This window comes from Vicia villosa, unplaced genomic scaffold, assembly GCF_029867415.1.
Source record: "Vicia villosa cultivar HV-30 ecotype Madison, WI unplaced genomic scaffold, Vvil1.0 ctg.002818F_1_1, whole genome shotgun sequence".
Lineage (NCBI taxonomy): Eukaryota > Viridiplantae > Streptophyta > Magnoliopsida > Fabales > Fabaceae > Vicia > Vicia villosa.
Genome location: NW_026706041.1, coordinates 50369 through 64961, shown reverse-complemented (window position 1 = coordinate 64961; position 14593 = coordinate 50369). Strand labels below are relative to the sequence as shown.

At 31.7% G+C, this 14593-nt stretch overlaps 1 protein-coding gene across 2 annotated transcripts; it reads right to left on the bottom strand.

Annotated features, from left to right (window-relative positions):
• Positions 1-9305: 9305 nt before the first annotated feature.
• Positions 9306-14308, bottom strand: LOC131639876 (uncharacterized). 2 transcript variants are annotated; one of them, XM_058910315.1, is made up of 8 exons: positions 14044-14308; positions 13004-13135; positions 11509-12861; positions 10722-11408; positions 10545-10628; positions 10381-10456; positions 9953-10275; positions 9306-9868 (listed from the first exon to the last, which is right to left on the bottom strand). In XM_058910315.1, exons 3-8 carry the CDS (start codon positions 12826-12828, stop codon positions 9653-9655), a joined length of 2706 nt encoding a protein of 901 aa, XP_058766298.1. In that variant the 5' UTR covers positions 12829-12861; positions 13004-13135; positions 14044-14308; the 3' UTR covers positions 9306-9652. The 2 variants fall into 2 exon arrangements, with proteins under 2 accessions (XP_058766298.1, XP_058766299.1); XM_058910316.1 differs by lacking the exon at positions 13004-13135 and having other exon boundaries at positions 9307-9868.
• Positions 14309-14593: the final 285 nt, after the last annotated feature.

The window sequence follows — 14593 nt, the reverse complement described above, 5'->3', positions numbered from 1 at the left end:
TTATCGGTATTTTCGTTCGCGTACAGTATATTTTATTTATTTATTATGTTTGTGTTTTTCTAACAGCTCAGGTAAATAAGTTTTTCACCATTAACACAACAAAAACAAAAAAAGAAAAAAATTAACTTTAAACTGTTGAATTTTCACTTTAACTGTTACGTTAATACCCGGACAGCTAGTTACCAGTCAAACCCGCTATCAGCGCAATTCTCCGTGTTTGTACCATCAGTCAAATCAATTTTTTTGCACTTCAAATTTCCAAGATTTTGTTCTAGAAGTCTTCTGATAATCACGTGGTCAACAGAGACTCAACACTGCACAAAAATCAGGTACGCCTAACTGTCTCCTACACAAACAGTCCCTAACTAGGGTTTTTGTTTTTGTTTTTTCAAGAGAACGAGTTTTTGAGACCTCAAATGGATTTCATGGATCTCCATATGTCTCAAAATACCACCAGACAAATTTTCAAACTTCGATTCGCTCAGACGCACAGTCAATAGCTCAAACAGTCAACAGACGACCAGTTTGACCAAAAAGTCAACAGACAGTCAAAAATGCAATTTTTTGTCAACATCCATATTTTTTCAAAAGATTCATCATGTGATCAATGGTTGATCATAATTCATCAAGAAAAGTTCAGAAATCGACAAAACTCAAAATTGCAAAATTAGAGTTTTTTAGCTAAAAGTCAACTGAACTTTGACCGACCATAACTCTCTCACAATTTATCAGAAAAATTCCAACCAAAGCTCATGCTCAAGGAAATTCAATTCTCTACAACTTTGATGTTGGGACCAAGGTCAAGAAATGCTTCCGCCTAAGAGATATAAGCCAAAACATTACGGGTCATTTTGAAAGTCAACAAAAAGCAGTTTTTTGTCAAAGCCCATATCATCAAAATAACTTCTCCAAATGCAAAAACGCTTCCAAAGTGGCTTGTAGAGGACATCTTGGGCTTTCCAAAAAGTTAAAGAACACTTTCATAGGATCAAAATTGAGGGAGATATGCCTTGATGAAGTTGACCTTTTTTGGAAAAATGCATGAAACAAGTAATGACCAAAATTTGATTCTTTTTTCAAAAAAGCCAATTCTTTTGTGATTCAATCTTGATTCCCATATGTCTAAGGGGAATCCACGACCCATCCATGATCCATAACATTTTTATTTCATTTTAATTAAATTTTATTCATTTAAAGTTTAATTAAAGTGAGATAATTCAAGGATAATTCAATGATAATTCAAGGATAATGCAAGGAAGCTTCATGTGATACAAGCAATGATATATTCAAAGCATCAAAGATAAGATTGCAAGATTGGAAAGAATAATAATTGAGTGATTAAACCATGGTTAAGTTTTTTATCTTAGCATAAAAGGATATTCCATTCTTTTTCCACAAAATCAATCATTATTTTTTCCACTTGCTTGGCCTCCTAGATCAAACTCTTTGCCTATAAATAAAGCTTCATTTTCTTCATTCAAGAAGGGGAAAAAAAGGGAGAAACAAGAGAAGAACAACAACACACTCCAAAAGCATAGCATAAGTTTTATATTTTTCAAAAGTTTCAAGAAACTTGTAAAAATCAAGGCTCATTCAAATAGCCACTTTCAATCAATTTCAATCACTCTATTCCACTCTTGGGACATCATAGAGTAAGTACAATGTAATTTTTAATATGTAGTAGTGTTAGGAGTTCATGAATTAAAAACTCCATATTTATGCATATTTTCAATTTCTCAAAAAAAATGTTTTAATTTTAGTTTTAAGTTGATAAAATGTTTATTTAATTTTTAACATAAAAATATTTTATTTCTTTTCATAATTAATTTATATTGCTTAATTAATTAGTAATTATGTAAATATTGCTTTTTAATTATTTTTAACCAATCAAAAAAACTCCAAAAATATTTTCCTTTTAGATTTAGGTTTATATTTTTATAATCTAATTTTTGACATAAAAAAGAATATTTTTTGATAAGTTTAATTATTTGTATAATTATTTGTTTAATTAGTTTGTTAATTAACTAAAAATCAATTCCAAGAAAATCACAAAAAAATATTAAGCTTAATTTGTTTTGTATTTATTTTTATTTATTATTTGATATTATTTCTTATCTTTTTCTTTGTCTTGAATTGGGATAAAAAAAGATCAAACATGGAAGAGAATTGTATGCGGTTGATTTAAGACTTATGGAATTTTATCGTGTAGTCGCTATGATTTTATCAAGCTTCTGATAAAGTTCCATTGAATTTAAATCCGAGAACATCCTTCACTCACCATCAATCTTTATTACTAACTTTGATAACATACTTGACAAGTTTCAAGATGGTTATCTTTAACATCTAACAATTAACTTTAAATTCCGCATCTTATTATATTGTTCTTTATATTTCTTGCTTTATACTTTATTTTATCATTCATATTATTTATGTTTCTGTTATTTTTTCTTTGTCCACTTGGACATATTATTTATATTTCTGCTATTTTTCCTTTGTCCATTTGGACATATTATTTATATTTCTGCTATTTTTCCTTTGTCCATTTGGACATATTATTTATATTTCTGCTATTTTTTCTTTGTCCATTTGGACATATTATTTATGTTTCTATTATTTTTTTCTTTGTCCACTTGGACATATTATTTATATTTCTGCTATTTTTCCTTTGTCCATTTGGACATATTATTTATATTTCTGCTATTTTTCCTTTGTCCACTTGGACATATTATTTATATTTCTGTTATTTTTCCTTTGTCCATTTGGACATATTATTTATGTTTCTGTTATTTTCTCTTTGTCCACTTGGACATATTATTTATATTTCTGTTATTTTTCCTTTGTCCATTTGGACATATTATTTATGTTTCTGTTATTTTTTCTTTGTCCACTTGGACATATTATTTATGTTTCTGCTATTTTTTCTTTGTCCATTTGGACATATTATTTATGTTTCCGCTATTTTCTCTTTGTCCATTTGGACATATTATTTATGTTTCCGCTATTTTTTCTTTGTCCATTTGGACATATTATTTATGTTTCTGTTATTTTTTCTTTGTCCATTTGGACATATTATTTATGTTTATGCTATTTTTTTCTTTGTCCATTTGGACATATTATTTATGTTTCTGTTTTTTTTTCTTTGTCCAATTGGACATATTATTTATGTTTCTGCTATTTTCTATTTGTCTATTTTGCTAACGTACAGGAAAGATCTTATAAATTGAGAGTAAGTAACTCCTAATTGCTTGCTCAAACACTTCCATTTTCAAACAACGTATTTTCAAAACTTCTCATCTATTTTCAAAACTTTCATCTGGTATTTGAAGGGCATTATTCCCGGTGAAACTCTTCAGAGACCTATGTGACCTATTGTCCATCTTCACTTCTTCTATTTTCAAATCAACAAAGCATTTAAAAAAGTGAGCTAAGCAATTAAGAGCCCATGGATAACCATGGATACAAAGGGTGCTTAAAACCTTCCCTTTGTATAACCAACCCCCCGAACCCAAAATCTGTCAAAAGGTCTTTCCTGTTCTTTTATGCCTTTCCTAAATGTTGGATAAAATAAAAGTCGGTGGCGACTCTTGCAATAATAAAAAAATCAAAAAAAATAAAAAGAGCAAGGAGTCAGTTCGCAAAAACCGAGTTTACACCTACTCCACTCTTCAATGGTTTTAAAAAAACCATAGATAAATAATCACAATCTTCCACTATTTTGATAAGTTTGATACAAGCATTTTGATTACAGCGAACTATCACACGATAATTCCCTCTATTGATGCAGACACTCAAACTGATAACAAAAACAAGATCCCTGAAGATCTTGATCTAATAACCTTGTTATCCATAATAACCTACTCTAAATATTGGTGTGTGGCAATCCACCTGATCCCGCTGATATCTTGTCTGAACGATTACCATTACTTAAGTGTTGATTGGACAACTCTCAACTTTGTCTCTGATCAGCCTTTTCAAGTCTCACCAAAGTTTGACATATTCAAACTCCGTCTTACGAACAATCTGTACTAGGCTTCGCCAAAGTCTTTAATGGAGTAAACTGAAACTCTCTTCTTGATAGATACCAATAAAGGTCAAATTGTATTCAAGAAATGATACCTGCACCTATTACAAATAAAAAACTTCACACAAAAACATTATATATCCTAATGTACCACTAGTCTCCTCAACACCCAATCTTTAGAGATGAAGGTCCACAACAATGGAAAATGACCGAAGATGAAGATGGTGAACAATGTCAAAAAAATCTCAAAAACACTCTAATTCACAAGGTGTTAGTCAAGGAATTGAATATAGGTGAAAGAAGAACACACCAGATTCTCTCTAATTTCTAGATGAATGGGTCTTAATTCTCGATTGATATCATGGGCTTGATTAATCATAAAACACTACAAAATTAATCAACTCACTCTCTCTAATTTATCAAACAACAACAAATTGCGGAAGAGCAAAGTGCAACAAAAAAATATTCTCATATGATCATTGATTGTTTTTTATTTTTAGGAACTAATGCATATCTGCATCTATCTCGTTTGGGAGATTCACAAGAACCTTTGCCATGAAACTAAGTTATCAGTTTTCTGTCACATACAAGAATTATGGTAGGCAACATTAAAGAAACATTGTTGAAACATATAAAAAAGAAGTAAATGTGCTGTCATTTTTTTATATTATAATAACTTGATAAATTTGTTGTAAATATTTCATACATAAGGTTGTTTGTTATGGTAATTATCATTTCTTGGCCTTTCAATGAAAGGTTTGTGAATTTGTCCCTTTGTTATTGTTTTGAATGAACAAGGAAATTGATTTTTTTGGAGGGCCATTTTTATGTGGTCCTAGAAATATCTAATCCAAGCCAATGGTCACTATTGAAGTGAGATAATGAGAGGACTTAAATTTCATGCTCCATTTGTTTTTTTTTAATTATATTTCATTTTGTCATTTTTCTGCCAATTATTAAAACATGTAATTAGTTTTATATAAAAAAATTACTTATGAAATTATTTTTGCAAAATTATTAATGAAATGAGAAAGATATTTTTAAATGATAAAATAATAAATACTTTTGAATGTACTAAAAAAAATAGAATTATTGACTCTTTAATATTATAAAACGACTATAACTTAGTATATTTTTTTCTTTTAAAATGATATAGAATAAAACATAAAAAGAGTATTTAAATAAACAAGAATCATCAAAATTAGGCAAAAAGATATACAAGTTAAAATATTAGGAGGGGTTCAAACCATTTGATACTAAAACTTACTCCTAAAGTAGATTAGACCGTCAAATAAACCGCATACTAGCAAAGAAAAAAAAATTGATATAGTTGAAAAAATGAATATTACTTCTTCCATTTTTATTAGATATTGCTAAATTATAAGTTATTTTATGATATTAATAAATTATTAATTTTATTTTTTTACTATTATATATTTTATTATTTATTATTTTTTTATTTCTAATTTTTTAATTTATTTTTCTCATAAACAATAATTTTGTAAAATAGTAATTCTTTATTTTTATACCACATCTATTCTATATTTTAATATTAGATAAAGTGTCGGTTCTTTTTAATAGATTTTAAGAAAGGTCGGTGTAATTTTCTCTATTGTTTATAAATAAATATCTATTATGAAAAAATTATAACAACAAATTATTTTTAGAGAAAATGGGTCATGCACTGACAGTGTAAAATATTTTTACAGTGTCAACCAATCACCACCATGCATCTAATTAAAACATTCTTTTATTTAAAAAAAATTTAATGACATGGCACATTCATGACTCCCTATTGAATGATAGTGTAAAACTATTTTACATTGTCAGTGCACTACCTTTTAACTCTTATTTTTAACAAAATAAACTTTTGGATAAGGCTCACGGACATAATCAAAACATAAAAATTGAACTTTTAAGATTCTTAAAGAAACGGGTCCCATGTATAATGTACTACTCTTGTTAGAATATGTCATTTGTAAACATGCTCATTCCTTTCCACGTGTTTTTTTTCTTTCCCACTACTTTTCCACATGCTCTTTATTTTCCTTCTATTATTTTAATAAATAAAAATGATTTCATTCGATAATCCAACTTAATTTATAGCTGTGCAGAAATATTAGATGAAGTGTCCGAATTTAAATTTGTGATATCTAACTTATCCATTTTTAAAGAGTGGATTTTCAACTACTAAAATACTTTATTTTTTCTATGAAAACGATTAAAAAGTTAATGGAAGAAGACTTTTAATCAAATTCTTAATGAAATTTCTTTTATAGGAAATATTATTTTTAAGACAGCTAGCTCCTCCAGCCAAGAGTTCACTATCATTAAGGCCTTCAAAGTCAAGTTGTATTTGTTTAAGGCTTCAAAAATCATTGAAGTTATTTGGAAGCACACTGCGGATGGTTGGTTAAAATGTAATACAGATAACTTCTTCTCAACTGACATGGCTTCGTGTGACGATTTGTTCATAAACACTTTGGGTAATTTTGTGTTCGGTTTTTCTAAAAAGTTTGATTGTCCTTCCTCTATTCATGCTGAGTTCTTTGAAGTTATTAAAGCAGTTAATTATGTCTATCATTTCAGTTGGAATAGTCTTTGGGTTGAAACAAAATCTTCTTTTGTGCTTTTGGCTACCCAGGAGCTTAAGTTTGTCCCTTCAACTATCAGGATCTCAAATATATATATATATATATATATATATATATATATATATATATATATATATATATATATATATATATATAAATTTATTAATATCTTTGGCTATCAATTCTTCTTCGCCTTTGTCTTAGGATAAGCCTCTGGATGCTCTGATTTCGTTAATTGTTCATAATAAATTGGAGCTTCCACATCAAATAAAAAGTTAAATTAATTAATATTTTACTCCTTTCTTTCTATCATAGGAAATCAGTTTCGGCTATTTTTTTTTTGGAAGAAAGAGGGTTTGCGCCCAAGGAACAAACTACTCTACACCACTCCGCACACAGACGATTCCATTAATATCCTTTACATACTCCTTGCGGATGTCTGAAGGGCACGTACCATATACACTATTGCACTGGGCATTACCTGCCCCTATCTTACCTAGACGGTCGACACAAGCATTTGCTTCTCTATTAATGTGTTTCACTTTCTACTCTTCCAAGTTGCCTAGCAAGTTCTTTATGTTCAACAACAAACTTGATCCCCACTACTCCACACTCGATATATAACTAGTTAGATTCTTCACGTCGTGTTATCTGATTGGATTTCTAATTTTGCAACACCTTTATTAATAGCATGCTTGCCACCTTCGCACACGACCCACAATTCTGCTGTCAATACTGAGCAACTTCCAAGGTGTTTCGCATAGCCTTCCACCCAAAGACAACAACTATTTCTAATCACCCCCCTACACCCAGTCTTGGTTCGACTTCAACACAATATCATCAGCATTTGAAACCGCTCAATCCTCAATTGAAGAGGTCCAATGAACCTGGAAAACCTTCTTATGCAGGGTGTTTCTTTTGTTGCGCAATAGAACAAAAAAGAGGAGGAATTTACGTTTTTCATATGTTAAAATTATAACTTTAAATTCTTTTTAAAAATTATTTAATTAATTTTTAAATTAAATTTTATTGATTTATCATAAGTATGTTGTGAGAGGTTGAACATTGAACTAACAATTTATAATCATACTAGTTGGCATATTTCCTCCACATAATAAATTAAATATGCGTGTTGACAGTTGCAGTCAGGGGTGTTCACGATGCGGTTTTGGCGCTAAAAATCATCCGAATCGCTAGAGAAATAACGTGCGGTTTGGTTTGATTCGGTTGACTTAAACTGAACCAAACCAAACCTAACTAATGCGGTGTGGGTTGGTTCGGTTGGTTCGGTTTTTTAGAAAAATATTACTAAGTCAGGAATATAATTTTGTATTTTATCATTCATACATTATCATAAAAAAGTTTATAATTGTCAAAATAAGTTTAAATTTGATACATAAGATTGCATCTTACTAGTTTATCTTAAGTCTAAAGAATGATATACCTGAAATTGCATTATTAAATAAATATGATATGAAGAATATGATACAATTTATTTTATCAAACAAATAGTAATTATAAATGAATAAATTTTATTTTTTGTTAATATGTAAATTAAAATAAATATCATACAAAGAATATGATAAAATATACGCACAATACTTGTTTTCTAAAGAATTAAAGAAATATATTTTTGTAACACAATGCGGTTTGGTTCGGTCTGTAAAATACAAACCGCAAATCAAACCGAACCGCGCGGTTTGGTTAGAAAATGGCCAAAACACATCCGAACGAAATGCGATTTTTTGCAATTTCAGTTTGATTCGGTTCGATTTTTCGATTTTTAATTGGACCGGTTGCTTTTGAACACCCCTACTTGCAGCGTCTTTTGTGCGGAATTATGGGGCATATTAGAAGGTCTCACTTTTAGACATAGACTTGCTTTATTGAAGATGGCATTGAGTACTGATTCTAAAAACATTGCTACTATGCTGGAAACAAGGGCACCAAAGGAGGTTGATGGTTACAGCATTCTGTTGAGAATCTTTCAATTATTGGACAAGCATGAAGAAATCAAGCTTATGCATGAATATAGAGAATCTAATCAGTGTACCAACTCGCTTGCACGAGTTGAAACCGACGACATTTGTCTTTTAGTTTTTGCGGATATTGTTTCGAATGGTGTTAGTCATTTTATTGAGTTAGATAAGAAGAAAATTTCTTTCCCCCGAATCATCGTTGTTTAGTTTTTCTTTTCGGGTTTCCCCCTCTTTTGTAACCAATTTATTTTTGTATATTCTCTAAATTCTAAATGTAAATTATATATTTTTCAATACATATTCAATTGTTGTTGTTTTTATATGTATGATTTTCTAACGCACAAAATTAATGTCTATAAATCCTGTAGTTTTAAAAAAAATTACTTTTATATACTTTTTTTTAAAATATCCATATAATAGTTTGATCAGGTTTAAAGAGGAATACAAATTATTTTATATTTATCATATTGGTTTATGGTGCCATTTATGAAAATAAAATAGTCAAAAAATTAAAATTCAAATATTTTTTATTTTTTTTAAATCAACTTAATGTAAAACACATTTGGTATTTAATATATAAAAAATAAATACATTTAATAGGATGAAATTTTTTTGAGATATGATGTAATTTTGACATAATTAAACAAATTTCTTTTAAAGAATGAATTTTTTTATCCTCAACGTAAAATATTATTAAAAATCAACAGAAAACCAACATCTTAGAGACTATGCCTTGTTAAAAACCTTTATCAACAGTGCAGTGCACAAAAACTTAATGAAATCTAAAAATTAGTTAAAATCTATGTAATTTCTGATCACATAAATCTATTAATTTGTACATAATTCAATATCAAAATTCATCTTACAATAAACATCATTGAGTCAGATTAGCTACAGGCCAACTCAAATGGAAGATCTGAACACCTTCAGTTTCAAATTGAATATCAACAATACTCCGATACATAAAGTCGAGCATCGTTGTACGCAGCAAGATCTTGATTTTTCACAGGGAAGTAGCAAAACATGTTCATAACCAGCAACCAATTGCCGTAACTTGATTAGTCGCTTAAATCATCGTCAAAATAATTCAGATCCGACTCATCGTCAGTGGCTCCATCGATGTTAGCATGATCTGCATCTGATGATCCTACTGCTCCGTCAGCCATAGTCATCAGTTCAAGGGAACCCTTTAGATGTCTTGCAGCTCCACCATCTTCATAGTCAATTGAATCATTTTCATATTCGTCGTCTAATTCAACTCCGAAAGGGATATTCTACAAAAACAAAATGCAAACCAAATATTCAATAGATAGCCAACAATTAATGCTAAGCACCGATTAATGCTAAGCACTGAATACCTTATCAACATCGGAGCTTTGTGCAGCGGTATCAACTATCCAGTCACCAAGTAAATGCTCTTGTAAAACATTGTCAACAGATGTTGACTTTGACTCCCTGGACCTTTTCCTTACTTGGCATTCTCTAAGGCGTAAGTTATAGTGAACGTACATAATGTCGTTAAGTTTCTTCTGAGATAAGCGGTTTTTCTTTTTGCTATATATCTGATCATACATACTTGAATCATGCTCACATGCAAAAGATGAGCATGTCTGACTTAATATACGCACGGCTATTCTTTGCAACTCTAAGCAACTTATTCCATGCTGTTGCCACCAAGCAGCTAGTGAGGTAAACAAAGTTAAGTAAATCAATAAACTCCAATATAACTAGCAACACATCAATACATATTTAATCGATACATGAAGCATATAACGCGGTGATTTACCTGGTTCAAGATCTGTTCTTGTGCTAATTGCCAATTCAGTTCCAAAATCATCTTGTGCAGAATTATAATGAGCAATCTGGATATAACATCATCGTTAACAAGATATGATAATTAAAAATTATCTAATAAAGACTATTACATAGCAGTCATTAAGTATATCTTACTTGCATTGATGCAGATATTCGTCTCATACTATCTAGATCTAGCCGAACAATGCATTCATTCAGCCCTCGTACTACCTCAGAATGCTATAGACATACCAAACTTTCACTTCAGGAAAGATCTTGAATAAAATACAAAATTTGCGAACAATACGAAAAATATTCAATGCCATAACATACCGCAGCAAAATCCTGACGGTATCGGTATGATGGATTCAAGAAGTAAGCAGCCTTGTAAAGAGGATGACAGAACAGAGAGTTACAATGCCTGTCTATCACCTTCAAGAATGGTTCATATTTACGTGCATCATCGCCAAGACCAAATTTGATTGCAAGTCTTGCCCTGTACAAGTCGTTATATAAAAATGGCATTGACAAGCTCTCGCCACTAGACAGCTTTTGAATCACTTGCAAAATGGGTTCCACTGACTTCCTCACATACTGCATTTTCTTCCAAAATGTAACATTCAGAACAATTCTTTGCACCTCTTTCCCCTCACTTGAGCTGGAGAACCTGGATGACATCCATTTGTTTGAAAGAAACATTCGTCGGAGACTAACTCGATGATCCAACAAACTCAGCAATGTAGCAAAGCTAGAAGCACACTGGGTGCCGGCTGGTCTAAGAAGATCCTTTCCCTGGGTAAATTCACTTTTCATAAGATTTAACAACCATATTTGATTGTATATTAGTTTTGTAATTTTTTGGCCCTTTTCCATGCACTCTTCTACAAATTTTATCTTCATGAAATCTTCAAGCACTTGATTAAAACAGTAGGTAGCGCAAGGAGTCCAAAACAAATTTCTTCTCCTCTCTTCAAGCATTTTCCCTGCAGCTTTATAGTTAGGAGTATTTTCAGTGATTACCTACATCAAAAGAGGGAAATAGGAGAACCCGATTAATAACAGATACGAGGTAATATTTAGGATGAAGGAAAATTCCCCAAGAATAGAAAGAACATTTTACCTGCACTACATTTTCCTCACCTATTTCTTCCACTAATTTGTCCAGAAGCTTAAATAAATATGGTGCATCTTCTACGACATTAGTGGCATCAACTGATGAAACAAAGTATACACCGTGAGGACACGAAACAAGAAAGTTTATAATTGTCCTACCCTGGGTATCTCTCCAACTATCAGCCAGTACAGAACAACCAGTGATTGCCCAGGAAGCCTTATATTCAATAAGGTAATTCTTAATGGAATTGATTTCCTCCTGCAAAAAGCGACTAGAAATAACTTGGCTGGGCGGGCATACCAGTCCTTGTCCATATTGACCAGCCATTTCCAGCATTTTATGAAAATATATGGAGTCAGCAGCCTGTAAAGGGATTCCAGCATGGCAAAAGAACTTGCATATCGAGGAAATAACTTCCTTGCGTAATTTCTTTGTGGACGACCCTGTCTTAACTTTTAAATGTTTGTAAGTTGTAGGAGTCTGATTCGTGGGAGGTTTCCGGTAAAAACTATCCAATTTCGATCTTCTCAACACTGGTTCTGGGCCAGTGGACATTCCCTTGAAGGTCTTTTCTGTATCTTTGGAGTATCTCCTATCAATATCAATCAAAGCTTCCTTGTTCATATGATGCAAAGTATCCTCCGGTTGCTCGTATTCGTCATCATCATTATCGGACTTCGAGTAGAAAGCCAGCAGTTCCTTACCCTCAGGATGCCTATGTCTCTTTCCAGTGCGATGCCATTTCATATTATCTTTAATTTTAAGATAAACTTCTTCTGGAGCACTTTTACAAGGTGCTACCTCTCCAGGAATTCTAGCCAAATGTTGTTTAAACCTATTAATACCTCCACTGACAACTTTCTCACAGTAACTGCATTTAACTTTTTTCTTTCTCTCATCCTGAGCAACACCATGTTCCCACCCCGGGTCAATATATCCTAAAGATCGAAGAGGAGTCAAATTTACAGACACGTTCCTTTCCACCATCAACTGCCTCCCTTTACTTCTACACCCAACTTGCTCTTCATCGTCTTCATCATCATTAGAGTGGAAATTCATATATGCCTGGGCATCAACCTGCTTTTGTTTCTTATTGGAACGACACCCTTCCAGATTTTCCTTCATTTTAAGGTAGACTTCCTCTGGAGCCTTTTCACAGTACGTTACTTCACCAGAAACTCGAGCTAAATGCTGTTTTAATCTGTATATCCCACCACTAACAACTTTCCCACAGTAATTACATCTAACCTTCTTTTTGCGCTCATCTTGAGCAATGCCATGATCCCAACCGGGATCAACAAATCCAGTGGAACGTATTGGAGCCATTACATCCAAATCAGAGCTATCTCACAACTATACCTGCATAAGCATGTGGGATGAATACAAGGCACATAAGTATTTAACTGCTAATAAGCATTAAAGACACCGAGAAAAACAGTACATAACAGAAAGAAAACTCATATCGCTGGTTAGTAGGATGAATCCAAAGAAACATCAATACCTTTTGTCTCATTGAATACGGTCAACAATAAGAAATACTTTGTAACAATTTTTAACGCAGTTGTCTGACGAAAATCAAGGGTCCAATGTTGGATAACAAAAGCACCATCAACTTCATGGATTACAATACAGCCTACACAACCACAGACTATATTTAACAAACATACATTGTACAACACTCAAAAGAGCATTAAGAAATAGCAACCAACAGGTACACAGTTGGACATAAATCTTCTCGAGAGTTTTGGATCGAAATGTCCTATTGACGCCAAGTTTGGACAAGCATCGAGAGATATTTCCCTGATTCCACATTACATCAATCGGAAGGCAACTCGTGTATTGAACCTATGAGGTATAGAAGTGACAAGTCCATGATACTCTTAAGGCTTTGTTTGGCGTTGGGAGGGGGAGAGGATGACCTTAGGGCTTTTGAGTTTCCTCCAAATAGTGGAATTTTAGTTTTACAAAGAAAAATAAACCATCCATCATGCATGTTGGGAGACTAACCTTATTCCCTTTAGTTATGAAACACGGCCACTGCCACTGACACATCGACACCGATAATTATTTGAAAAAATAATAAATTTGACATAATACAAGTGCCGGTATGTCGGTATTGATGTTCAACACTGACACTGACACACATTTTTTCTGATCCCTTATCCTAAACCTTAAACCCTAACTCTTAAAAAAAAACTCAAAATTCAGGCACTTTTTCTTCACAAAAAAACCTTCAGAAATGAAAATTTGAATCTGCTTCCACCCCAAACATAACCTCAGAACTCCACTGAATCAAAAACTTCATCTAGAAATATCCAATTAAAACCTAAACATAATCACAAAAATTTGTAAATAATTCAAATAACCTAGAAAAGTAAAACAATTTCTAAGCAAAATAATCTAAGAAAAAACAGTGAAAATTCGACGAAATTTCCTTAATCACTCACAATTTCCTCATAATCACAATTTCCTTTTCTAATCAAATTGAATTTCAAGAATAAGAAACTTGATCATACAAAGAAGAGAAAGTGAGAAAGCAACCTCTACGGAAGCCGATCCAGATCGAAGTGGACTACACGATAGAGAAAGTTCTACAGGTGGTGAAAGATCGATGGCGCCGGAATCGTTCGGTTGTAGGCGGCGGAGGCGAAAATCGCTTAGGAATCGTCGTGAGTCGCGGTTGAATTACTGGGTGAGACTCTCAACTCGACCCGGCGCGTTTTACCGAGTTTTTCATTTTCATTTTCTATTTCTTATACATTAATTATAATTATTTTATTTTTCCAAAATAATTTTAAGATTTTAGCCATTAGACATAGAACGTAAAGTTTTACCCAACAATATGATAAAATTTAATTTAAATTATATTGTGTATTATACTTTCTTAATTTTTGAAAAATGTTTTTATGATTTGTGCTGTAATTATTAGTCGGAAAATTAAATAATTTTGAACTATAACTTCACCAACTAATAGTGTTATTATATGTATTGCCTGCCTTATAGTTATAATTATAGTAGTAATAAAAATTGATCTTTATTATAAGAAAAAAAATCACTTGAACGATTAATGTATTGATTTATATGTGAATCA